General features: G+C 42.3%; 1 protein-coding gene across 3 annotated transcripts in view; it reads left to right on the top strand.

Annotated features, from left to right (window-relative positions):
• Positions 1–25,328, top strand: part of PAK2 (p21 (RAC1) activated kinase 2) — a 35,485-nt gene extending 10,157 nt beyond the window's left edge. For 2 of the 3 annotated variants that reach the window (XM_031596528.2, XM_090147064.1), the window contains exons 2-15: positions 7,061–7,259; positions 11,951–12,051; positions 12,566–12,716; positions 13,588–13,619; positions 13,898–14,008; positions 14,837–14,969; positions 15,716–15,779; positions 16,513–16,561; positions 18,841–18,953; positions 19,450–19,567; positions 21,038–21,137; positions 23,805–24,001; positions 24,560–24,697; positions 25,211–25,328. In XM_031596528.2, coding sequence (XP_031452388.2) covers positions 7,085–7,259; positions 11,951–12,051; positions 12,566–12,716; positions 13,588–13,619; positions 13,898–14,008; positions 14,837–14,969; positions 15,716–15,779; positions 16,513–16,561; positions 18,841–18,953; positions 19,450–19,567; positions 21,038–21,137; positions 23,805–24,001; positions 24,560–24,697; positions 25,211–25,297 — 1,569 coding nt within the window. In that variant the 5' untranslated portion in view covers positions 7,061–7,084 and the 3' untranslated portion in view covers positions 25,298–25,328. Of the gene's footprint in view, positions 1–2,206; positions 2,321–7,060; positions 7,260–11,950; positions 12,052–12,565; positions 12,717–13,587; positions 13,620–13,897; positions 14,009–14,836; positions 14,970–15,715; positions 15,780–16,512; positions 16,562–18,840; positions 18,954–19,449; positions 19,568–21,037; positions 21,138–23,804; positions 24,002–24,559; positions 24,698–25,210 lie in introns of all 3 variants that reach the window. The other variant, XM_090147063.1, reaches the window with a different exon arrangement.
• The last annotated feature ends 457 nt before the right edge of the window (positions 25,329–25,785 follow it).

The raw sequence follows: 25,785 nt of genomic DNA, 5'->3' as shown, positions 1-25,785 counted from the left end.
TGTTCCTGTTCTCTGCTGTCATCAGCTCTCAGCGATGACGTTGTGGCCTCATCTTTGAAGTCTTCTTGCAGTGCCTGGGGAAGTGGAAGCAAGAAGCGACTCGTTGGCTGCCTTTGGGGCCTGTCAGGTGCTGCTGTCGCAGTGCTGGAGTTGGGGAAGTAAGAGAAGCAGTTTCTGATTTATTTATGACAATACGCTGCTATGGTTCAGTAATGCTGCATTTCTACTGTGAGAAGGAAATGAGAATTCAGGTGGGAGTCAGCTGGTCGTGGCTTACAGAGATGGATCACAAGGCCTACAGATGGCTGTGACATGGCGGAAAGTGAAGTACTGCTAATTGGCTGAAGTTTTCTGAGTGCTGATGGACCCTCATTGGGACTCCTGCACATCCTGTCTCTGTTCTGTGCCTCTTTGAACTTTTCCCCACTGATATCTGTTTCAGTCACAGACCAGAGCTGATAGTTCTGAAACGATCTCCCTTCTCCCAGTTCATAAAGTGAAACTTACGGAGAAAACATTTAACCTTACTGAGGCTTCTGCTTATCACTGTGTCTTCAGTTCACTAGGCACAGTGTGAACCTGGTCTGGGAGGCTGCCAGGGTCAGAAAAGCATAGACTGCTTTGCTTATCTTTATTAGTAGGTATCTGGAAGCTGTACTGTCCTGTGCCTGTGCTGAGGGCTGGCTGTGTGTCAGTGGCATTCTCTGTGGGACAGGAGGTCTGCCCCTGGATGCTTCTGGGAGGATGGGTCTGCTTTTATTTCTAAAATGATACTCCAGAGCATGTTCAGAGCAGAGCTTTGTGCATCTGCAGGGTTCCATATGGGAAGGAGTCTGAACAAGATAAAATGGAAAGAATTGAGCTGGTTATATTGCAGTGTGGGGTGTCATCCCATCTGATCTGCAGGAGGCTGAGGTTCTCCTGTGTTGTTGGTAGAGTGGCAACGTGATGCATTGCCTGTGTTGCGTGCAGCTGTAAGGGAAGTCAGCAGGAAAGGGCTGTTCATAACATTCATGGTTGCCTCTTTAGCAGCTGAAAGCAGCAAACTGCTGCACGTGGCATTGATATTGCAGGAATGACTCTGGCGATGTGTTAGCACCTTCAGTGCCTTGCCAGACAGTGACTGATTAATACAGTATGTCCTTGCATAAGTCTTAATGAAGAGTTTATGTTGCTTGTGCTCAGATTTTATAAAAATATAATCATATATATAATCAGCTCTCTCAATTGCATCGTCTGAAAGGGTATCTTGCTTGCTTATGCTTGTAATTTAGTGAGGTTTGTGCTTGGTTGAAATATTTCAGATTAGCTTAGTTTCCTCTTCCCTCCCCATAAAGGAAAGTTAAATAAAAATAACTGTTAGCTTTCACGGGTGTGCGGTTTGGCATAGACCAAATGCTTATTTTATCTGAGGCCTCTGAAGGTGGAAGGAGACGTTTCAACAAGTCCCTTGGAGGCGGGCAGAGGTACAGGGTTGGAGAGCTGTGTGCCGTTAGCACATCTGCATGCATAGGTGGAACCCATCACCCTGCTGGCTTTCACCGGCCGCTATCAGGGCTGCTCTTGGTCTTGCTTTTGCACAAGTCCTCTTTTGGCAAGCAGAAGATCTGAGGCTGCGTTTGCCAAGTCTTTGAGAAAGTAATTCTTGGCCTGCCACAACTTTGAATACAACTTTTTGAGTTGGAATGGAGAGATAAGGATTTTCAGTCACCTAAGGTACTCTTCCACTGTTTGAGAAACTCCTTTTTAGGTCAGATTGAATAAATCTGATGCTGTTGGAAAACAAAACCGTGGAGATTTGCTGGTTCTGTGGATTTTTCTGCACGTTGAAATCATCTGGGATGGGTGAGCTGCTGAGTGCTGGGGCAGGAAGTGAGCTGCGGCTAAGGTAGCACCGTCTGAATGCACACTTGTCAGAAAGCTGCTTTCAGCTAATCCCTGGGAGGAAGTGAGCTATAATCAGTACTCTGTGAGCTAATCACAGGAAATCTATTGCTCAACAGGAGCCTCGAGGGGGGTTGGGGGGTGGGAGGGGAAAAAAAGGGAAAAAAGAGAGGAGCGTTAGAAAAATACCCGTGCAGACATTGCATTCTGCTTTTGTATTCAAAAAATGTTTGGCCTGAGAAGATGGAATATCTGCTGAAAAGACCAACCCTCCAAAGTGCATTGAAGAGCTGCACAATGCCTGTATCTGTTTTCTTGGAAGGTCTTTTTGCTCCCTTGTCCGGAATAAAGAAGCATCGAGGCTCGTCTCCTCCAGGAAGGTGTTCTGCTCACGAATGCTGGTGCTGGGAAGGCTGAAGACAAGATAACAAATTGGGTCAGTGTGCTGGGAATGTCTCTGAACGTTTCCATAGGGATTTTTGTATTACAAATCAAGAGTGAAACACGACTCTCAGTCTCTCTCATCACACCGGTCTTTTCTTGGAAGTAGCACAAATGAGTTCTTTTATTGTGTTTTTTTTTGTCTTTTTTTTTTTCTATTCAACATTTGCCTTGGAGATTAAGTTTGTGAGGCATCTATTTTGCTCTTTTCCTCTGTGCTGGACCTGCCTGGCCCGGATGCTGTTCTCTGTGCATGACAAGTGTTGCCAGCAGCGCCCTATAAGGCTCTGCAGGAAGAGAGCAGATGACAGCGCTGCCGCCGCACCGATTGCTGTAAGGATAACTGGCCTTTCTCAGACCTCATGCCCTGAGCTAGAGCGGGGCTGGGGAAGTGCCCTTAAGGGTCAGGCTATTTTTCACTCTGTGTCTCCCCTCTTTTCTTCTGCTCTTCCTGTCAGACATCTCATAGTTGTGTTGTATTGATTTCAGGTGTTGTGCATGCAGCTGTGCCCAAGTGCTGTGCGCTTCTTGCAGCAGCCCAGATGCTGTCCCAGTGGGGTTCTGCAGCCACATCAGGCTGCAATTTCAAAAGCAAAATGGTTATGTTTCTTAATAGCATGCTAGACTGAAATGGGTTACTTCTGCTTTTTGATCAGCCCTGCAAAATAGACTTCCATTTGACGTTTGTGTTGCTCCTTTGGTGTTACATTGATGATAGATAAATAAGCCGAGTAATTTTCACCTGCACGAAGCAGAGCTGAGTTCAGTTGGCAGCTCCGTGAGCTTCCCGTCAGGGTATATGCATTGCTGGGGATTAGTTGTGGCTGCTGAGAGGGGCAGCATGAAGTGAGGCTGTGCTGTGGCAGGGATAGGAATTCACATTTGTGCTATCAAACAGCTCCAAGCTCAATATTGCATTTTCCAAGCATTAGGCCAGGTTTTTTTTTGCATCACATGCTAGGCATTGAAATACAGGTGAAGCTTGGAGGACACAATATATTTAATTTGAACATTTTACGAAGAAACTCCAGCTCTTTGTGGATGTTATGGATCCTCAAGATTTTTCTCTCTTTTCTTCCCCCTGCTCAAGGCCTTGCAGTACTGCACAGTGGAATGAGGCTGAGGTATGGACACACATGATGTATGTTTAAAAACTGATATACTCAAGTAAAGCATGCTAGGAAAACTGACAGCACACAAAAGCAGGTAGGAAAGTGCCAGTCTTTGATTTCATTTTATTTCCCTTTAGTCATTCCTCAAATAAGACAGAGATGAAAACATTTGCCCTTTCTTAGAACTCGAAGGAGCTGAAAAGCAGCCCTGGGGCAGAGCGTGCTGCCCTGCTGCCCAGCACTGGAGCCTTCCTGCTGCTTCTGCAAATGCACAGAGGGTGCATTTGCTCTTCTGCAGCTCAAGTTATGAGGGCATTGAGGATGAGGAGAGTGCATCCTTTGTCCACAGGGAGTACTGTCGTATGCAAGAGACACACCAAGAATCAGAGCTGTGCGGTCACAAGCTCTGGCCCCTGTGATTATGTTTTGTGGAGTAAGTAGCAGAGCTGTTGGGAGGAAAGGGTTCAGCTCTGTGTCTTTTTTTGTGAATGTAGCGGGTTGCAGTGCTGTTCTGTGGTGGGAATGAATCTGTCTGAAGTCTGTAGTTAAGTATAGTTTGCAGCCTCACAGCTTGTCTGTGGTTCTTTCCATCACTTTCTAGTTCTTGTAATTAAACATAGTGCCACTGTGACTGTGAGGAATGCAGAAATCCATTATTAGTAGCAGTATTATCTTCACTGGTCAAGGTGAATCCATTTCCACTGATAACATCCTTTTTCTCTCTGTTACCTGTACTTGATTGTTGATGGGACAAGAGTGATTGCCCCTACCTGGTGTCTTTTCCTGTGAGAGAGAAGGAAAGGAGCTTCTGGATGTATCTGCACTCCTTCATTTTATTTCCCTATTTTTTACCTGTTCCAATCATGGCACCTAAGGCCAAACCTCTGTAGCCATTTCAGAAATGCTTCCTGGGCTGTGGAGGTTTCCCCTGCGTAATGAAGGTGGGGCTAAGGACAAAGGAGGAGGGAACTGCTCCTTTCTTCTGCTGCTTCTAGCTTTAATGAGCTTGAAGGATTTTAACTGCAAATGACAAACACAGTTCCTTAGGTTTGAAACTGATCCAGAGCATTTTGCCACAGCCAGTCTGCTCCATCAGCCCTGGAGCTTCTCTACCTGAAGGTCCCTGCAGCCCCACGTGGACTTGTTTTCTTCTCTCCTGCTCCTTACCTGTATTTCAGGTAGAGTCAAGGAAACTCCTAAACACTTTGAACACAAACCAGCCAGTTGAAGTTGCAGTTCAGAGGGTTCAGTATATGTGCTGTTACACCAGTGCTTCAAAGTGCCTCATTTTCTGATGGAGTAGATGGATTTGGGGTTTCCAAATACTTACTTCCAACCTGTTGCTAAACAGTTTCTTCTCTTGAACATACAAAGTGCTAAGGAGTAGTTATCTTCAGATCAAGAAGCTGTGATGGTGAATGTGTGAACTTCTTTCTGCTACTCTTATCACTGAAAATTCAGAATTTTCACTATAGTGAGAGTTCCATTTTGAAATCATGTAAATAAAAGTGGAAAAGTGTAAAAAAAAAAAAAAAAAATTGGCAACCTGAATCTCATGTTATGGCATTATTAGGTGACTGGGCTATCAATGAAAGGATGCAGGGACTTAGCATGGGCTTGGAGGACTAGTCTGTCTGTTTCAGACACAGGCTGGCTGGCTGCCTTTGCTGTTGCTTGTATCAAGCAGCTCAAAGAAATGCATGGATAGATGGGTTTTACCCCCTTGTACTCCGAGTGTGACTTCAGAGCTGTGTTCCAGCTGATGCAGACCCTCCCTACTGTACTATCCTACCTCTGCACTCCTAAAAGCTGATTCTGTAGAGCGGGACTCTTCAACTGTGGTGATTTGTACAAGGAGATTATACGTCTCAGACTGGTGGCATGTGCTTTTGTGAAAGCAGTGCTTATTGTTAGGAAAGAGATTGGAATTAAAATCCCTGCGGGTAGGCTGCTCAGTCCTGCTGTTAAATTCCAGGGTTCTTTTTTCCCATATTGCGGGGTAGATACTGGAAAATTGAGAAGATCCTGCAGATAACTTGCAACATCTGAAAGAGCAATCAGTAAGCAAAAATGGAAGGCTAGGAACCACAGTCTGATCTATAGCTGCATCCCCACCAGCTGAGTCCAGTGTTGCAGGCCTATTTATCACTCTGTCGTCAGGAAGAGGGCTTGAAGGCAGATTTGTCTAGGTGGATGTTGCACAGCTTTGACAGCTGTTTCCCATCAATCAGTAAGTCTGTGGGGCAACCCACACATGGTCACTTCTCAACTAAGGCTGCCAGAACTTTGGCTCATGCTGTTTGTGCCTCTGAAGGTATTTGTACAGAAATGATGTGCTTTCGTGGGCATTCATGGCGGTAATGCATTTCAATCTCTTTTGAGCATCACAGTGTAAAAAAAGCTTGCTCTCGTGCTGCTTGGATTTGGGCAGCTGGCCTGCTTTGCTTTTCCCCATTGGGATTTGGCAGCGTTCTTCTATCCGGTGTATAACAGCAAGGAAGGACAGCCCTCCTATTTGCAGTTCTGTGAAAGCCACGCACGCAGCATGCAGTGCAGTGTTTATACTTTGTGAGTAAGACGTGGGTAGTGATAGCAGGTTGTACTCACCATCCCAGCCTGGCTCTGAATGGCACTGACAACATCATGAGAAACAGAGGAGGGGCGCTGACTTCCCTTCCAGGATCATCATTTGGGCACGTTGAGGAACAAGGGGCTTGTTTCTTATTCAGCTGTCACAGAGAGATGATTTCTGTATACCTTTGTGTGTGCTATTTACAGCAGAGGCTGCCTTTTCCTTGTTGATCAACAAAAAAAAAATCTCCAGTTTATCATGGGGAGGGAGGAGAGGCTGCTGCAGGTTTCATTGGAACGCCTCCTGCAGATGCTTTGTTGTGCTGTATGTTGGCACTGACAGCTGTCTCTTCTGTTAAGAACTTCTGTAGGATTATGATGGTAGCGTGTGTGTGTATTTACATGGGTGTTTCTCACAAGTGAAGAAAGTGTGGCACAGAGGGGTGAAGCTGTGCATGTCCTTGCTCAGAAGTGGAATACATTTAGTAGATCCTGTATCCGTGCTCTTTTATTTAGGCTTTGTAAGTTGGGTAGAGATATTCTTTATTCTGCTTAATAGGGACAGCGTGTTATGGCTCTAAATGTAAGCTATTCTGCTCTCCACGAGATAAATGACAAGAAAGGACTCTGTAGCATGAAGCACTGAGCCAGAACTGCCCTTAAGTTACCCTAGTGTCCTTACGTGCTTTATCACTTCCATGTATGAAGCCTTGATGTGAACAGTTAGCAAACTAGATTGGGGAATTGATCCACATCTTAATTGTCTATTCTTTCTGACTGGATTGGTGTTATCACTGGAGAAGCCTGTCACTGCATCCCACAAGTGCTGCTGCTTACCCTGTGAAGGGGTGGCCTAGGGTGGGAGTGGGAGCCAGCAGGGAGGAGGAAAGGAGCTCTTCCTTGAGGGAAATGTCAGCGCTGAGCAATGCAGCGCTCGCTGTGCTTTTCAAAGATGAATTTGTACCTCCTTTCCCTACTGGCCAACCAAAGAAATGCTCTATTTCTGTCTTCCTTGGTTGCTTCATATGGTTTAACCTATATTTCTGTTTCAGAGTTCTCACTAGCCGTTCAGAACCATGTCTGACAACGGAGAACTGGAAGACAAGCCACCAGCTCCTCCTGTGCGGATGAGCAGTTATGGGGGAAAGGACCCGTTGTCTGCCAACCACAGCTTGAAACCTCTGCCCTCTGTACCAGAAGAGAGAAAACCTAGGAATAAAATCATCTCCATATTCTCTAGCACTGAAAAAGGTAAGATGCCTCAATTTTCTATCTATTTCTTTATTCTTCTTCCAAGGTTTTGTAGCGTGTTATGCATTTGAGTCCATAATCTGCATGTGAGATTGTGGAATTTCTTTACTGCAGCCTGTCTGAATATTAGAGAAAATGCAGGAAGCTTGATCTGTGTGTTCAGTGAGCTGTTCTTTCCCTTTGTCCTGAGTTGCTTGAAGATGAAGTGCTCAGGAAGAGAAATTGAATGACTCCTTAAGGAAAACCTCGACCTAGTACTTGTCATGTTTGCTGCCTGTTTTAAAGGAATGTATTTTTCAACAACCCTGGTAAATGTTTCTGATTCCTGCATATCATGTTCCCTACCATTTTGCTATGCTAAGCACAGATTTTTAGTTTAAACTGAGCATCCATCTGTTTTTGGAAGTTACTTGATGTTAATGACCATTAATGTGGTACCTTTGAGGTAAGAAGTGGGAAAGCACGGAGTGTGTGAAGGAGAATAGGGAAAAATGAAGTCCTTCTCCAGTGATCAGATCTATATAACTGCACGTTTCAGGCTAATTGCCAACAGGAGAAAATCTACCTTTGTAGATTTTTTTGTAGAAATGGCTCTAACACCTGCTAGGATAGAAATATGCAGGGTTTTACTGACCTGACCTGAGACTGCAGTGTGTTTTGTTACTCTGTACCCTGTAGTGTTTTTTTATTAAGATTTATTCTTGACAGAAATCAATACTGAATGTTAACGCATGTTGACATCAGTTGTGTTTTTGGATTGACCAGAAGCTGTCACTGGCACCCTGTCCCGTGTTTTGGGATCAGTGGGGCTGTGTATCTGTTTACAAACACTGGGGAATGGGTTACAGAAATATGACACGTACTCCCTATGGAAGAGCACACACTTAGGCAGAGGAATGTATTTTATTGTTCTGTCAGTGTTAGGAAAAATGTTGCATGTTACTGTCTTGTCACGGGGAAGACCTGGCTGCTTTCAATGCTTTCCAGTTCCGCTCCTGGCTTCCTGCACTGGGTTGGCACTGATGTGTTAGATAGGCCTGGTTCAGACATGCTGACACAGGTTTGACTGCTTAAAGAGACTTTACTCCTCTGGTAGCTCATTCACTCCACTAAGAGCTTCCCCCAGTGCTGGTGTTGGTTCTCACTCAGCTTTGTGAGCAGTCTCTCTGCTGCCTTGCCTCACCCCGGAAACAAATGGAAACAAATGCTTGCAGCAGGCTTCCTGCACTCACAGATAGCTTGCCACAATCAGGCAGCGGTGCTGCTGGGGGTGCTGGGTGTGTTTTCCTTTTCAGAGGATGGAAAGGTTTGGCTACTGTGGCTTTTGGAGCAGAATAGTTATTTCACAAGGTCACTTATTGTGCAGCAACTGACTGTGGATGCATAATAGCAGTACAGGTGGTGGTCTTTTTATCTGATACAGGTAAAAGCCTTAAAGAGGTAAGTCTGTAAAGCAAACTTGAGAAGGAAGTGCAGGCTGGTAGCAACACCTTGAGAGCAAGACTTGGGTCTGTGAAGGAAGGTGCTCTGAACTAATAATACCGAGTAAGACTTGCTTGAGTTGTGAATGCAAGCGGGCACAGTGTGGCTGGAGAGCTTTGTGAAGTGTCACAGTGCCTTTACTTCTCCTCAGACATTTCCTCTTTCCATCTTGACAGTGGGTTCATTCATTGCTGGAATGGCCACGAGGGTGGTTGGGGCCTTGTCTAAAGTCACCTGAAATTGCTTTAAAATGTGAATACTTCAATTTGTTCTGTAAATATTGTAAATTCCAAAATTCATCTGCATGCTTGTTCAGCATGTCTGTGGATCAACTGATACTTGGTGGCACAAAGTAGAAGTCCTTACTGCAAAAGTTGTGCTACTTTGTCATTTAGATGTTAAAAAGTATTTAAAGCAGTGTCCTTCTGAAAAAAAGTTCTACTGTGTTCTATGATAATGTGGTTGGTGGTAGTTGTTTTGTTTATTGGTATAGCTGATGTGCACCCCCATTGGAAAGGCCTGTTTGAAGAAAAGGTGGCTTTTTATTCTGCTGCTGGTGAGCTGTATGCTGGGGTGTATGCAAGACAGTCTCTTTGTATTTGGGCCAGTGCAGAGATTAATCAATTACTGCTAACGTATTAAATTTTTCTTTCCAAAAAATGAAGGAATGCCTTCCCAGGAGATGTACAAGGCTGTTAAAGCAGATGGGCAGACATGGTGCAGGGCTGATGAAGCTGTCTGGTTTTGCTCTGCAGCCTTCTGTCCCCTTGATGTCACAGGGTCCCTCCTGGCTGTCTCATTGAGTCCTTCAGCACAGCTCCTCCCACTGGGAGGTGGGCTGGGGGCAGTGAGGTGGGTTGGGGCACTTGCTGCAAGCAGCAGGTTGAGCACAAGCAGGGCTCCTGCCCCGACTCTGAGCTAATTCTGTGCTGAAATAATCAGCAAAGGGATTATTTAATCACCTCATCAGGGAGCTTTTTCCACCAGTTCCTTTGTTCCGGATAAGTGATGAGATAGTCATCTTTTTTACTAGAGTACTTAATTGCCGTGAATTTCCTTGGCCAAGCTTCTGAAGTCAAATGAACCTGTGTGCATTTTTGGAAAGCTTCGAAGCAGTCTTCTCAACCAGAAATGTTTATTCTGGAGCAGAACTTACTGAAGGAGTGCTGCAGGGAATAGCCCAGGCCCCAGGATCATGCATGCAACGTGCTCGGACGGCAGACTCGGAGCAGAGCCTCATGGTTTCAGCTGTGCTTGGGGACTTGAGGTTTGCCTGTGCCTCCTGGGCTGCTGAGACCCTCCTGCTGGAGCACACTGCAATGCAAGGCTTTACACTGGGGTCCCTTGCATTGGTGTTGGTTTGTGATGCAGGCAGAGTGCGTGGCTAATGCATTTCAAAGGGCTCAGGCTTCATATGGGGAAAATCTGAAGTTCACTTGCGCTTCAAAATGAGTGTTGCTCTTTATTAAAGGGATTCCCATTTATACCGAGAGCTGTTGTGCAAGCATAATTGGAGGTTTAAAAATAGCCTGGCCTCACAGTGGCCTTGTTAACAGAGTCTCAAGTATGTCTTGCCAAAGCATGGCTCTCTGGACTTGCCTCTTGACTGGAGTTTGCTGCTTCCATTTGTTTAAAGTGCCTCTGATCTGCTGTTCCCGTGGGCAGAGCAGTGTTTCGGCTCCTGCCTGGTGTACTCGGGAGATGTGTATTTGTGGGAGGATGGGGTTTATTTGTGCAGCACGTTCTGGATGGTTTGAGCACCAAGCCATGTTCCCTAGCTGTTAAGCGCTCTGGTACAGTAATCTTCCTGAGGAATATAGCTCTTCTTCCTCCTGCTTTCACATAAACAACTGCAAGAGGTTGCGAAGGAGCGTGGCTTTCCTTAAAGATGTTAAATGAGAACATTTGACAGTCCGTTTGCTTTTTGGCTCCGACCTGTGCAGCCATATTAAAGATATCCTGTTTATAATAGCTGTGTCTTTCCACTGCATTGTTCAGCTCGCGGCAGCCCACATGGCTTTTCGTTTGTAAGCATTGTCCTGGGTTCCCGTCCTTCCTTTCCTGCCAGCAAGAGGGGATTTTGGACAGTCCCTGGCTCTGGGTGCTGTGACGTCAGCTTGCCCCATCGCTTGCCCCAGCAGCATTTAACCACAGTCACTAAGCAGGTCCTATTCTATCTGCACTTTTTTTGTAATGAATCTTTATGGCTTTTCATTTCTTAAAGCAAAACAGTTTTTGTTTGTTTGTTTCATAAATGCAGCTGATTCAGCTTTGCTCTGTGAGCCCATAGGCATTCTCAGGAGTAAACATGCTGTTTTCTCAGTATCGAATGAGACACGCTCCATTGCTCAGCGCCAGGGCTCTGCCTTGCAGTGTGAAGCCTCAGGTGTCAGGTCTCCTGCAGAGCAAACAGCAGCTCCTCTGCCTGGGGGAAGCAAGCAGGACTCGGCCTTTGTTTCCTGAAATCCTCCAACTTTGAACCTTTTCTCTAAGTAGAGGGAACGTAATGGTGCCTCACTGGGTTTTGTATTTAGAGTTCAACAGAAATGGAAGACAATTTGCAGGGAATGGGAATGGGGAAAAAAATTCCCAAACCAAACCTTGTGCATTATAAAATATCTGAGTGTAATTCTGTGTGGGTTGGGTTGTGCATGTGGTCCTTCTCATTATCTGTTTCTGCTTCTGGTGTTTCTTAGATTTGCTTTCTTGTTATATTTTTTTCTTTCCCCTTTTAGTTTAAATTACATAGGCAGTCTGAGGCTATCAATTTTTATTTTCATTCAGGAAGGCGTAGTTTGCATTAATTATCTTGAATTGAAGCAGTGAGACAACTGAGTTTTAACTGTCTTTAGGGTGAACTTGAGATTGAACTGAAGTTTCCTTCAGTACCATTCTTAATCCATGTGAAAATGTCATCTTTTTCCCTTGTGAATGTTTCATGTGTTCCAGAGCTCTTGTGCTCTGAGGCTCATAATCTCTGATTTGATTCCTGCCACAGTGCAGTGATTTGAGTGAAAGGAGTTGGTGATTGTTACATGAAGTCTATACCTGAAGATATTAAACTCCTGTGTTATGTATGTAAACGCTGCCATCCAGCAAAAAGAATAATGGTTGCATTCATCCCATTCATTTTACTTGGATTTCTTATATGGAATGGGAACAGTGGGACTTTAAAACATTACTCAGTAGGTCTCTCCTTGCATTTTCAGGAAGCAAGAAGAAGGAAAAGGAACGACCAGAAATCTCCCCGCCATCAGACTTTGAGCATACTATCCATGTTGGCTTTGATGCTGTCACTGGAGAGTTCACTGTAAGTCACTGAGATGTCAGCTATGGGTCAGTGCTACAAAGAACATTGTGGTATTTTAGAATGAAGAGTTAATCTCTTTGTTCTTATCAAAGAAATAATTATGCTGTGTATTTATAAAGCACACAGAGTAATGAAACTGTGACCTGTTAGTGTTCCTGTAATGTCAGTATCACATCCAGTGCTTTGTCACCTGGGAGAGCCTTCCTTAAAAAATGCTGCAGGGAAGGAAACCTCCCTCTTCAGTTCACTTTCAGTAGTTTGTAATGCTGGTGCTGTTGAGTGCTTCTGTATTCCCATTCCTCATGACAGACTGAATATGCCTAGAAGGTACAGTGTTAGGGAGGCACGGTGGGCTGGAGCCCCTGAATGCTTGGGATGCTGAGACATCCGGAGGTATTTCAGCTGTGTTTCATCTGTTTCATCACCTTTATAAGTCTCTATCACACATTTTGGTGTGCTTAAGGCTGTACATGTTATCCTTTTGTTCTGCTTTTTAAATGGCTTTTTATTTCAGGGAATGCCAGAGCAATGGGCTCGGTTGCTACAGACCTCAAATATCACCAAGTTAGAACAGAAGAAAAACCCTCAGGCGGTACTAGATGTGCTGAAATTCTACGACTCCAAAGACACAGCAAAACAGAAATATCTGAGCTTTTCTGCTCCAGGTGAGATGCAAGTATGCACAAAGCATATTGAAAGGGGAATTGGGTGTTCCTCTTTGTGAACTGTAAATCTGTTTCAAATGCTGAAAGAGCAACCTACTTTACAGTAAGGAACAAAAATCAAAAATTTGAAGATGAATTTAACACTTACTGAAAACTGTCTTTGTCCAGTAAATTTCCCATTTTAAGTGGAAAGGGAAAGAAATGGAACTGGATAATTCAAAATAGCAGTCAAAAATAAGCACAGCCCATTAAGAAGCTGGGAATCTGCAACTAATCAGCTGGTTTCATAGTGGAGAACTTGCTCCTCTGGTCCGTGATTGAACTGTGTATCTAGATGCTTGTTACCTGTGAACTTGCCTGTTTCTTTTACTCACATGATGACACCAAAGATGAAAAATAAGTTATTGCTCTAGGTCAGGAGCTACGTGATGGGGCTGTGGGAGAGCAACTGTCCTACAAATGCACACAGTTCCTTTTATGCAGTTCCCTTCCAAATGACTTGCAGACAGAAAATAGCTTAGTAATAAGGCTTTGTAATGTCCTCATCCTTGACTCAAAATACAGCTAGTGGAACACATCTGTTTAATCATTCATTCACATCTCAGTAAGACAAAGGTGCATGAATGTGATGGGCAGTACTGAGTTTGGAAAACTGTACAGGTGAGGTGAAGAGCAAGTGGGGAAAAAAAGTGCTGTCTACTTTAGAAACTTCCTTCTGCTTGGAGATAGAGTGCAGTACTGGTTTCTTTCATTTATTACTGTCAGATTTTGAGAAATGAAAAAATCTGTGAAGTGATCCCTGTTTTTTGTGCAGATAACTTTTTATTATTTTTTTCTGAGGATTTTGTCTTTTTCATTTTTTCCTATTTAGAAAAAGATGGTTTCCCTTCAGGAACACCAACGGTGAGTGAGTTTACTTTACATGTGTCGTCTTAAGCACATTTATTTCAGGTCTCCTGTTTTTCCTATATACCAGATTTTCCTATATATACCAAATCTTCAATCAGTTGTAATAGGTTGCTTATACCAATCAACCTGTACTTTTCTTTTGACATGAGTAAGAATAATCCTATATTTTATAAGAGAACAAACAAACAAACAAAATACAAACAAAATACAAATATTTAACATTGCAAGGGAAACAATTTTGTTTATATTTGTGTTTTCTTAAACAAATGTAGACCAATGCCAAGGGTTCAGAACCATCAACAGCTGTGGCAGATGATGATGATGATGATGATGAAGAAGCACCTCCTCCTATTATTGCTCCACGGCCAGATCACACGAAATCGGTGAGAAGCTGTACAATTTCTGGTGTTAAACTGCATTTCACAGAACTTTTCTTTGTGATTATCCTGAACTGCCCATCCAGCTTGCTAAGTCTCACGATTCCCTGATTCATTTGGTAGATGTACATACTGCTGTCTGCTTATTTTCACTCCAGGAGCACAAAAATGTGAATTATCTGTACTCATTAATTGATACTGATTCTGCTTCACACGACTGAAATGACATTTCTAAATTTACACTATGAGATAAGGCTGCAGTTTGGTATTGCTGCACTAGTTGTTTACAGCTGTGAACTTGCATTGTTTTTCAAATGCATGGCTATTGAACAGCTCAAAAGGAAACAGAATAAAGCTCTAAGAAAATCCCTGGAACTGAGGACAACTGGGAAATTCCCAGGCATTAATGAAGCTTTTCATGCTAAAGCACAAATCTTTTTTTTGTCTTTATAGGGGTAGTTGTTCTCACTATCCACTATTGATTCTTATTCTGTGAAAGGTGAAAATTGCAGCAAGGAAGTAAAAGGAAGGGCCCTTTCAACTATTTAGCTATCATAGGTTGCAAAGAATAAGCAAGTAGAAAACCCCAAAAATGTATGTGGCAGTTAATCTCCAAGCATCTGTTCTGGGCAGAAGGAGTCTGCATCTTTCTTTCAGAGGCCAGTTAGATTGAGAGCATCTTGTCTTACTGAAATATAACGCCTAATTTCTGCCTCCAAGCTGTTAGGTAAAATGGTGCTTAGAGATCTTGGAAAATTTGTGATTGCTTTTAACTGAAGGTCTGTGATTGTATATGCACAATTTAAATGAGTGAATGTTATCTCCTAAAAACAGATTTATACACGGTCTGTAATTGACCCCATCCCTGCACCAGCTGGTGACGCTTCTGTTGATGGTGGGACAAAGTCAGGTGATAAGCAGAAAAAGAAGACCAAAATGTCAGATGAAGAGATCATGGAAAAACTACGTAGGTGTTTTTCATTTCAGATAAGCAAAGACTTTAGGACTTCTGGGGCAGTGGTCATTAAGCTTTTTCCCTGGACCCTTATTTCTGTGTAGGGTTGTGTGAATACTGTGCTTGATTAGTGTTCTGTCAGACAGTAGCTGAGAAGAGCTGCATGCAGAAGTTTTGCTGGTTTCTATGCTTTGGAGCCCTGTTGGGTAAAAAAGATTGTAGAACTTTAAATTAAAGGTTGGTTGTAACACTGCTATCAGTGTGTATAATATATCCATAATACCTCAAAATATTCTTGTTTCTGTTGTAGCTTGTTCCATAATCTTCTTGAAGATAATTTTTAACCACAGTAATGTTCTTGTGCTTTAGTCAGGAACTGACTGGTTTCTGGAGCAAGCTAACCTAGTGGATTTGTCATAATCTCATGTGGGGTTTTGCTATGTAGAAGACTATTATTAACTTGAGATAATGGGAAATGGCATGATCTGTCTTGTTAAGAGTAAAACCTAGCAGAATGATTGTCTGAAGCTGGGCCTTTTGTGACTGGAACTAAACCAGGAGCCTTTGGCTGTTCTGTACTATTAGAGCTGATTGACTCTTGGAGGTCTCTTGGCCAAGCCAGTCTTGCTGAAGGGGAACAGTGGGATTGATGTGTTTTTTACCATGAGCTGGCAGAAATTGGCTGTGCTACAATAGCAGAGAACATTTCCAAAACTATTGTAAGATTCTGTGAGGTAATATTTTTCTTTTTCTTTAAGGTACTATTGTGAGCATAGGTGATCCCAAGAAAAAATACACCAGATACGAAAAAATTGGGCAGGGGTAAGTGTTGATCCCAACTTTTATTCCCTGTGAGTTGGTTCTAAAGGCAGCATGCGCCATTCTGTCAGGTAGTCCCCACTTACTGAAGCCCAGCAGAAGTGTTGGCTGTTTTAGGCATTGATAAAAAGATGATGAATGCTTTACAGTGGTGGAAGTTCTGAATTGCAAAAGCATAGCCCTGTGACACCTCTCTGGGTGTATTTAGTCCTCTTCCAGTAAGATGCATTCAACCATTTTGTAATATGACTACTGAGTATCTCAAGGGTACATCGGGAGGCTTTCTGTGTGCTAAGCTAACAACGTTACCTTGACTGATTTACTGCTCTAGTGTTCCTGTGAGTTCTTCTGAGCAAAAAATATATTGAACTCTAGCTTATCCGGCTTTCATTACATGTAGCTGACTCATGCTATATACTTTCCAAATATCTTTGTGTTTGTGAAAGGGTTTCCCCTGGAGGAAGATGAAAAGTAATACATGCTGCAGAAAGGGCTTCTCAGCTTTTCCGCTTGCAGTTAGCAGCACAAATTATATGGCCTTAGTTGAGTTCAGGACGCACAGATTGTCTCATAAATGAGAGTACTTCTGATCAATTTGCACCAGCTGACACTTCTCTGATACTGCTTATTTTTAACACCTTTTTTTATAAAGCTCTTAAAACTTTGAAAACTGACACAGCTTTGTGTTTGTGATTGTCTGTTCAGGTGCATGTAACATTTTAGTTTTTTTTCACAGGGCTTCAGGTACAGTTTTCACAGCTATTGATGTGGCTACTGGGCAGGAGGTAAGATTCCCATGCTTGTTGTATTGAAAGTACTTTTCCCATAAATGTTATGTAGTAGCTGAAATAATCTAACTAGATTTCTTTCAGTGGCTCCAATCTTTGTTATTACCTCTGAAAAGAATGTCATGGTCATTTGTAACAGTGTGTGCCTTGTTTTGTAGTAATCAGATGATGAGAGCTAAAAATGGAGGGTTTTTTTTCTTTCCAGTGTAGAGCACAGGGAGTGAGATGTTCCAGATATGCACTTTGAGAACAGTTTATCCTTCAAATATTGGCGGTAATAATACTCTAGATTTTCAGAAATAAAACATCTGGTCTTTCAGTACTTCTTTTCTAGTCCTGTTTTGGTAGAGGTGATTCAATACACCTTATCTATATGGAAATAGCTTGTCCCCATATTTTTTCTTTTAATTAAAATGCCCTCTCCACAGTCTGTTCTGTTTTCACTACTTGATGCCTCCAAACTCATCTGGTAAAGGTGATGACATCAACAGAATTCTGCATCCTTGTCATTCAGGTGTAATCTCTAATTCCCCAGAACTAAAACACTAGGAATTAAATGCTTTAGTTTTTCCTTAATCTTCCTTGGAAAGTCTGAAAATAACACTTTGTTTTGTTGCTGGTACATAATTGCCCTTTCATCAGTAACCACATCTACCAGTACTGTAGTAGAATATTACATTGTAATAAATGCAAGCTTCTCAGTTGTCTTGGTATGTTGTCACTTAATATGCTTCCTACACCCTGCAGCACTTCATGTCCTCTTACTGCAGAGTGAAGGTTTGGCCTTACTTCCTTTCTTAGAGATTCTCTGTCTTGTTAGGCAGATGGTTTAAGAATTGATTGCTTGTGTTTTCTGTCTTCGTGTGTTAAACTGATGTAGTCTGACTTCCTCAGTGCTTAATGTCTGTGGAATAGAAGGAAGCTCTGAGAGTTCTGTCCAATGGTGAGAAGCTCAAAGAAGGATTTCACTGCTGTTTTCAGTTCCCTAACGGGGAAAGATGCAGAAATTAGGGAGATAGATTCCTCTTAGAGATGCACAGTGACAAGACAAAAGGTAACGCACATGATACCTTAAAGAACGTTAAAGTTAGGTATTAGAAATTTTTCTTTTTCACAGTCAGAGTGACCAGGCATAGAACAGGGACCCAAAGAGGTGATAGAATTCTTGCTCATTGAGATCTCCATTCAAAACTCAGTTGGGTAAAGCCCTCAGCAAGCTGCTCACAGTCAGCCACTTTGGGCAGAAGGGTGGCCCTGAGGTCCCTTCCAGTCTCAGCTAGTTTATGATTCTGTGCCACGTGTTTTCTTGTTTTGCTGCCTTTGGCTATATGCAGGGATCGTTTCTGCAAGATTGTGTCAGTTACTGGGTTAATGATTCTTTAATTTTATTTTTTTTTAAGAGTCTGGAATACATAATCTATGAGCTTATTTCGTGGGCAAGAATGTTCTTCCCTTCTCTTTCTGGAATAGGTTATTGTCTTAATCGCTTGGAGACTTTTCTGGGCTTTCTTTCTCTAGAGTGTTACATCTCATGGCAGTATTTTCCCCATGACAGTCACTACAGACAACTGATGATTCTCCTTTTCTTGCCTTGACTACACCAGTACCTGCATACAGCTTTCTGGCAGGTCATTTCAGTTCTCTCTCAGACTTAGGCTAATTCCTTTACTTTACAGTGAGAAACTATTTACTCCTTATCTTGCTGTATATTTGAACATCCTCACTTCCCTGTTTGATAGTTTGCTACATCATCTTCTTCAGTGGTTTCTCTGTTGAACTGTTCTATTCATCTTTTCTGTCCATGATGATTTTTGCAGCTCCTTCTGTCTTCCAGCATTCTCAGACCCGAACACTAAGCTATTCAGAAGAAGATGGAAAAAAAAAATGGCTTGCCTTGCCTTGGGTGACAGCTCTAAGTAGCTACAAGCATCTGTTCTGCTTTAGGCCTGTTATGAATTTAGGCAACTGTCTTTTTATCTCCTGAAAGTTTCCTTTGTTATCTGTTTTGGCTTTTGCTAGATTGAAGATTTTGAATCATTTCAGCTGCTGTAATATGGTGTTGGCTATCAATATGAGTTGTATGCTAATAAAGTTGTACTCTTTCAAGTTGTATGCTAATAAGGAGACAGCTTGCCAGCTGCCAAACAAGCTGTGCCAAACTCCCTAATTCTGTTATGGAATCTCTCACCTCTTCTAAGCTTCTGCTCTATTAAGAATGTCTGCAAGGTTTTGATACTCAAGTTTGAGTGATTGCCATTTCATTTTGTCCTCGTCAGGTTGCTATCAAACAGATAAACCTGCAGAAACAGCCCAAGAAGGAGTTGATTATTAATGAGATCTTGGTAATGAAGGAGCTAAAGAACCCCAACATAGTCAACTTCCTGGACAGGTAAATGAAGACAGCTGGCTGATTCCTTCATTCCTAGGGATTTCAGAAGTTTTAATTTGATATTCTAGTTATAGACCCAGACTTCCTGTTTATCAGGGTCTTAAAAACAAATGAGGTTATATTTAGACTGTCATCTTTTTAAAAATTTTTTTTTGAAGTCATCTGTTATAAGGAATGGTCTTAATGATTCAGTATAAAGCTTTCTGTCATGAACACAATGCTGTGTGTAGCTGTGGATCAGTGGTGGACAAGAGTTCAGCTGGAAAACACTGTGATGTAGGGTGTTATCCTGCCCATTTAGAAAGCAGAGGCCTTTTTATTGCCAATATATACATTTCAAGCTACCTGCCAGAGATCAGGTATTTCCTTATATATTGTCTCAAAGTGTTTGTGAATCATTTCCTTGACCAGAAGTCACAGTGCTCTTAGCAGTCATTTTTCAGTTCTCAGTCTCTCTTGATGGCACGTGGGCATGCTATTTGTTTTGTGTTTGCAGTTACCTCGTAGGAGATGAACTGTTTGTGGTGATGGAGTATCTAGCTGGAGGCTCGCTAACAGATGTGGTCACAGAAACATGTATGGATGAAGCACAGATTGCTGCTGTTTGCAGAGAGGTGAGTATTGAAATTGATGAGTGGAGGAATGCAAGCACACTCTGCTCACAGAGGTTTTATGGTACACATATATCACAAGTAATTGCAACGGTTGCTGTTGGATCCATTCAGTTAGGAAGAATGAATGATTCTAAGAGCAGAATTCAATATTAAAATCAGAGAGATGCGTGGAAAATAACAAAGTGAATCTCACCCAGAAAATTGTGTTTGCAACCTGGAACAGAGAAGAATGATGCCAGTTTTGAGCTGGGTGTTTGGGAATGTTAAATCTTGGGGCAAATAATGATGAACTTGATGCAGACTGTCCCTGTCTTGTTTTAGTAACTTTTCATTGCATGGTAAATTTGTAGTTCTGCTTTCTTTGTGGATTTCCTAGGAAAATAATTCTCCAGAAAATTCTGACTAGAGAAGTCTTAAGTATGATTTCGAGAGTTAAAAATATGTGATGTCGGAAAAGTTATCAGTGACTTCTGACCTCAATCAGAGTGCTAGCATCTAGCTCAGGCTTGACTTATTATGGCAAAGGAAGAAGTAATTGTATTATCTGCTATGCAGAAGAAACATAGGCTTTCAAAGCCTGACTTGGCTACATGAACATGACATCTGCTTTTGATGATTCATCCAAAGGGAGGGGATGGAAAACAAACTTTACATTACATTAACTTGTATGGACAGGTAATGATTTCCTGAGAAACCAGAGCTGGAAGCAGAGAAAGACTATTTACAGTAATCTTTTCAGAGGTAAAAGTTGAATATTGAGCTGTTGTACTTCATGAGAACCCTGCTGCCCAGATTGCCAGATACCTGTCATTCTGTACATGAGTACTGCTTTGCTAAACCAAGCAAAGGTACAAGCTACCTGCTGGAGATTGCAGCCATGCCACAAGTGGCAAATGCAAAATCTTTTGCTTATGTTAAAAGAGAATATCTTACACACTTATTTCAAACTGCAAAAGTAAATTTCATTATGTTTCTAAGAAGAAATTGCATGTGAAAGTTTTTAATCTAGAAATGAGCAAAAACAGTATTAATGACATTCATAATGAAGATGTTTTGCAGCCTTCACTGTCACAGCAGTTACTTCCACGTTGAAGCATTCCTGTTGGTGAAATTTCATGCTGGAGGGCTCTCATTTAGTCTCTTACAGTTCAGTTCCTCCATATGTGGAGATGTCATGTACCAAAATGAACATCTGTGATGATGATGAGTTGGATTTCTGGGTTTAAGATAACTGAACCACAGCTTCTCTGCTAGCTTTGACTTCTAGAGATCTGAAGAATATTTAATTAATTTATGTATTTGTTTAGCACAAGAGCTTCCTCTGCTGGTTGTTTTAAATAATAACCTATAGCATTTTTTCCTCTATGCTGGTTATGGGTTAAAGCAATGTCTTGGAATTAATGTTGAGATACAGAAACTGTATTTTCATATGCTATTTTTTTTTCCTTCCCCCCTACCCCTGCCATCCAGTGCTTGCAAGCGCTTGAGTTCCTCCATGCCAACCAGGTCATCCACAGAGATATAAAGAGTGACAACGTGCTTTTAGGAATGGATGGATCAGTTAAACTAAGTGAGTACCAGACAGTTGTTTCAGTGTTCTGCTTTCACTTTCCCAATAAGCTTTGCATTAGTGAGCCTACATTGGTAGGGAGAGAGCTGACAGGGAAATCTGAGGTGATTTTTTTTATTGCAGATGAATGATAGAAATTAATTCCTTGTTATAAAGTGTATGACTTGCAGGTAACTGGTATGGAAGTGCTGAGGGCCCTAATACTTAAGATTCTGAGAGTGTTATTCCAGAAGGGTGCTGAAGCAAGCCTGTTGTCATGTGAGTGTTTTGGTAAATGAAGTAACTGGCAGCATGCAGTGATGCAAAGGTGGAAATGATTGCAAGAGAAAAGTTGCAACAAACTGCAGTTACTGTGTTGATCTTTTCGGATTGTCATGGACTTGCCTTTAATGTTTTGCCCTTTTCATTAGAAGGTCACTAACACAAAAGTTGGATATTATTAACTGTTTATATTGCAGTTCGGTCTTATGCTGCACCTGTACTGGGTCTCCTTTTCTTGGACTGAAAGTATAATACAATTTCATTAATAAAATCATTAAATGACTAAAGAAACTACTTACTTTTCAGGTAATTGTCGTGCATGCATGAGCTTGTCTTTAGTAAGTCAGTTTCTGGTGTGTGTAAATGTGGCAGAAAAGAGAACATTGAGAGTACATGGAGTAGCTGTCAGGAATGCTGAGAGAGAGGTGTGTGATCTGACTTCTTGGTATATAGGAATGTACACAGCATTAAACAACCAAAAACTTAAGGAATGGATTTGAGTAAGAATTTGAAATGCCATAAAAAAAACATCTCAGCAGTATTCCTTACTCAAGTGGTTTTTGCAGTCTCATGTTGGTCATGAGATGGAGCGTGAAGAAAGGTTAGGAGCAGCCTGGCTTGCTTAGCAGTGTTCTTGGATGCTCTGCTCTCTTGTGTAGGAGTTTGTTTGTTTAAAGGAGTTGTGTGTTTGTGAACAAACAGAATGGATTCAGAAACCAAAGTGAATGATTACAGTAGAGTCACCTGGAGAAGTCTCAAAAATAAGAGCTGTCAATGCAAAGAGTGTGGTAAAAGGACAGGGCAGCAGCCTGTGGGGAAAAGCACTGCCTCCAAGAGACTGTGCAGAGATGATGGAGGGAGAGACTGGAGAAAACAGCATGTTTTCAGAGCTAAAGGGTAAAGGGAGGTACTGTAGTAGTGTTAAGGCTAGCCCTCTGGCTGTGTTTATAGGGTTTCTACCAGCTGTCTAGGTGGAGGGTGGAAGTTGCATCTACTTCAAGCTCTTCCCTTTCTGGAGGAATGTGCAGCAGGAAGAGATACCAGTCTGTCTGCCTGCCTGCTGCCTGAGTCTTGGAAGGGGTGTCAAGCATTTAGATGGTATGAGAGAACATCTTGTGGAAGGAGGCAGCAGCTAGTGGGAGCTTTAAAGACACGTGTCCTGCCCAGAAGGGGGGCTGCTGTAAAGCTGCCCTCACTTCTAATGCCTGCACATACTTACTGACTAAACTGGGATCTACACCTTGCCTGTCTTTCCTATCCTGGCTGGTGGGATGGTGCTGAAGGCCCTGCTGATTGCAGGAGGCATACACTGCTGCTGCTTCTCTGGTGTGTTTGTTGAAGTAGGCTGTGTGTTGAATTGGGTATGATACCTGCCAACAGGCCTGACTGAAAGAAATGCTGGTGAGGAACTCAGTAGCTTCTGTGAAGTTGTTTTTTCTTTTTTGTTTTTCTTCTTCTGGGCAGCACTTTGACAGTGGGGGTGGGATAGTTCTTAATTAAGCTTTCCTCTTAGTACAACTTAGCATTTTCAGAACTGTGGCTCTTTTGTTGGTACTGCTTGGCATAACACTTCAAAATTGATTCAACATTTAAAATTCTCTCTCTTTCTCTCTCTCTCTTAAACTTAGTGTCAATAATAAAGTAAAATCTTCTTCCTGCCTTAACTGTGTTCTTATTGATGCTTTACATGCCTGGGAAGTGGGAGTGCTGCAGCTGGATAAAGTAACATGATGGAACATGCATTGCTGCTGCACCTGAAGGCTATAGGAATAGGTGACTTTTCTTGTTTTCTTGAGTGTGGTTGTTCTCTTCAAGTAGTTACCTTGTGGAAAGGTTTGCTTGTCCAGGCTCCTTCCTCTGAGTTTCCATGTCTCTGTCAGCTGTAGTACCTGTATTTGATGGCCAAATTGCTGTGAAATGCTGAACTCAATAGCTGCAGAAATGACATCTGTTTAGCAGGGCAGAATCCATGGTTTGTAGATTGACTTCTTTTTTTTTTTTTTTTTTTTTTTAGCTCAGGCAGTGTATACCACAGACAGAAGAGTTGCCTTTGCTGTTCTGCTTCATTTCTTTTGGCTGGTACCAGTCTAGGAACATTGAAGGAAGGACTGGGCAAAATACCACTCCTGTACAGGATAATACTTATGTCCCTTTTTGAGAGGACAGAAAGCCTTACCTTTTTCCCACATAAGTCTGCCCTGCTTAAACATCTTAAGGTTTTATGTGTGTTTTGCACACTGTAGTTTGTAATGTGGAGAATATGGTGGGGAGAAAAAATGTTCCCCCTCCATCAGAAGCCCCTCAAGTGTGGAGGAGTAACGTATGTGTGTAGTAATAGAAAAGACTAAGAAGTCCATTTCCATGGGGTGCACCAAGGTAACTTCTTTAAATTCTGTTATCCTACAGCCGACTTTGGTTTCTGTGCTCAGATCACCCCAGAGCAGAGCAAGCGCAGCACTATGGTTGGAACTCCTTACTGGATGGCTCCTGAAGTCGTCACAAGGAAAGCCTATGGCCCTAAAGTGGATATCTGGTCACTAGGCATCATGGCTATTGAGATGGTGGAAGGAGAACCCCCGTACCTCAATGAAAACCCCTTGAGGGTAAGAAATACAGATATGGCTAGGACTGTTTGTGAATGTTTATTGGGTGAATGTTCTCAGCAGGTTCAGTGTGATTCTTGATAGCATCTACCTTAAAAAGTAATCTCTACAGACAACAAGCTTCAGTAGTGCAAGGAATTTCCATCCAAAGGATGACTGCTGTCTTGAATTTGCACTCTGTTCAGAATATAAGTGCAGATCGTACCTTCTTGTAACTGAAACCTTAGACTTTGAATTCAGTCTTCTGCCTCAGTTTAGGAAAGGTAAATCCATTAGGATATGAAATATGCTGCTTTGTCAGTCTGATGCTTTATTCTGGAAGATACATAGACAAATCTCTTGAATAACTTGCCAAAAGATTTAGAAGGTTATTTTACTACTAGCAAGAATGAATTGCAACTTCCTGTAAGTGGCATTCTTAAAACTTTTCATCTCACTGGGGAGAGGCAAAGTAGACTGCAGACTCTTACTCATCTAGACTGAGATATTGTCTCTAGAACAGTCGGTTGTCATCTTTTAAAGGCTTGAGCTGGTTGTACAACATTCCTTGCTTTACAGGCGTTATATTTGATAGCAACTAATGGCACACCAGAGCTTCAGAACCCTGAGAAACTGTCCCCAATATTCCGGGATTTCTTGAACCGATGTTTGGAGATGGATGTTGAGAAAAGAGGATCAGCCAAAGAATTGCTACAGGTAAGAGTCAGCTTCCCTCAGAGTCTGAGATACAGAGGCCACTTTTAAGGTAAGCGTGGGTTAAAAGGCACTGCAGACTAACACTGCCTTCTGTTTTGTGTTTTCCTCTGAGGAAAGGGGGAAGGACTTCAGGGCTCAGTAGGTTGGGAGGAACCACAGTCATCAAAGGTTGTACTGGGTGTTTCTGGCAGTAATCTGTGCCATCATTCTACCACATTATTGGTGATTTACTGTAATAGAGCCTTTGAAAGTGAGCAGAATAGGACTGAGAGAAGAAATTTGAGCAGGAAACCTCTTACTGGAAAGCAAAAGGCTGAGACTGTTTTGGGAAGAGGAGGGATGATTAGCAGGCTATGAGTGCTATGAGCCACTCAGTCCGTTCCTTTAAAAGCATTGATAATATTTGCACTGCTTTCTGCATCTCAGGATGGAAAGAGTTGTATGAATATGTGCTTTACACTGGCTTTTTAAACTGTCTTTCACTAATTTACTGTGCTTCTTTCTTCCTGGCAGCATCCCTTCTTGAAACTGGCCAAACCTCTGTCTAGCTTGACGCCACTGATCCTGGCAGCCAAAGAAGCAATGAAGAGTAACCGCTAACATTATTGCCATGGCCTACATTTGTTTTTGTTATTTTTTTTTTTTACAAATCTTTTTAATATATGAAATTGTTACACTTCTGGTGGGAGGGAAGAGATTTGCGGGTGGGGTGGGGCGGGGGGAACATCTGCAAAAGGGAAGCAACTCTCATCCAGAAGACACCTGACATAAATTGTGGTGAATCTAGTGATCCCTTTCTGGGGTCCAGAAGGAATTGAGGACTGAATTACTGGCTTTTTTTTCCCTTCTTCTCCTATATTTTTTTTTTCTCCAGACAGCCCAGAAATGCCACTTAGCATGCCCAGGGTTTTAAGGGCTTTAATGACTTTACTGTAACAACTCCCATTCATTGTACCCTTGTGGGTGCTTTTAGTACTTGAATGACCAATTCAAGCTTTCAGAGAGCAGCACTAATTTTACCAGCTGATCTCTTTCATTCTCCTCTTCCTCCCCTCTACCTGTAAATTGCTCTAGTAAGCTCCCAAATG

The sequence above is a fragment of the Phasianus colchicus genome, chromosome 10 (genome assembly GCF_987193195.1).
Source record: "Phasianus colchicus chromosome 10, bPhaCol1.hap1.1, whole genome shotgun sequence".
NCBI lineage: Eukaryota > Metazoa > Chordata > Aves > Galliformes > Phasianidae > Phasianus > Phasianus colchicus.
The sequence above is the reverse complement of the archived record's forward strand: the minus strand, read 5'-3'. Positions and strand labels throughout refer to the sequence as shown.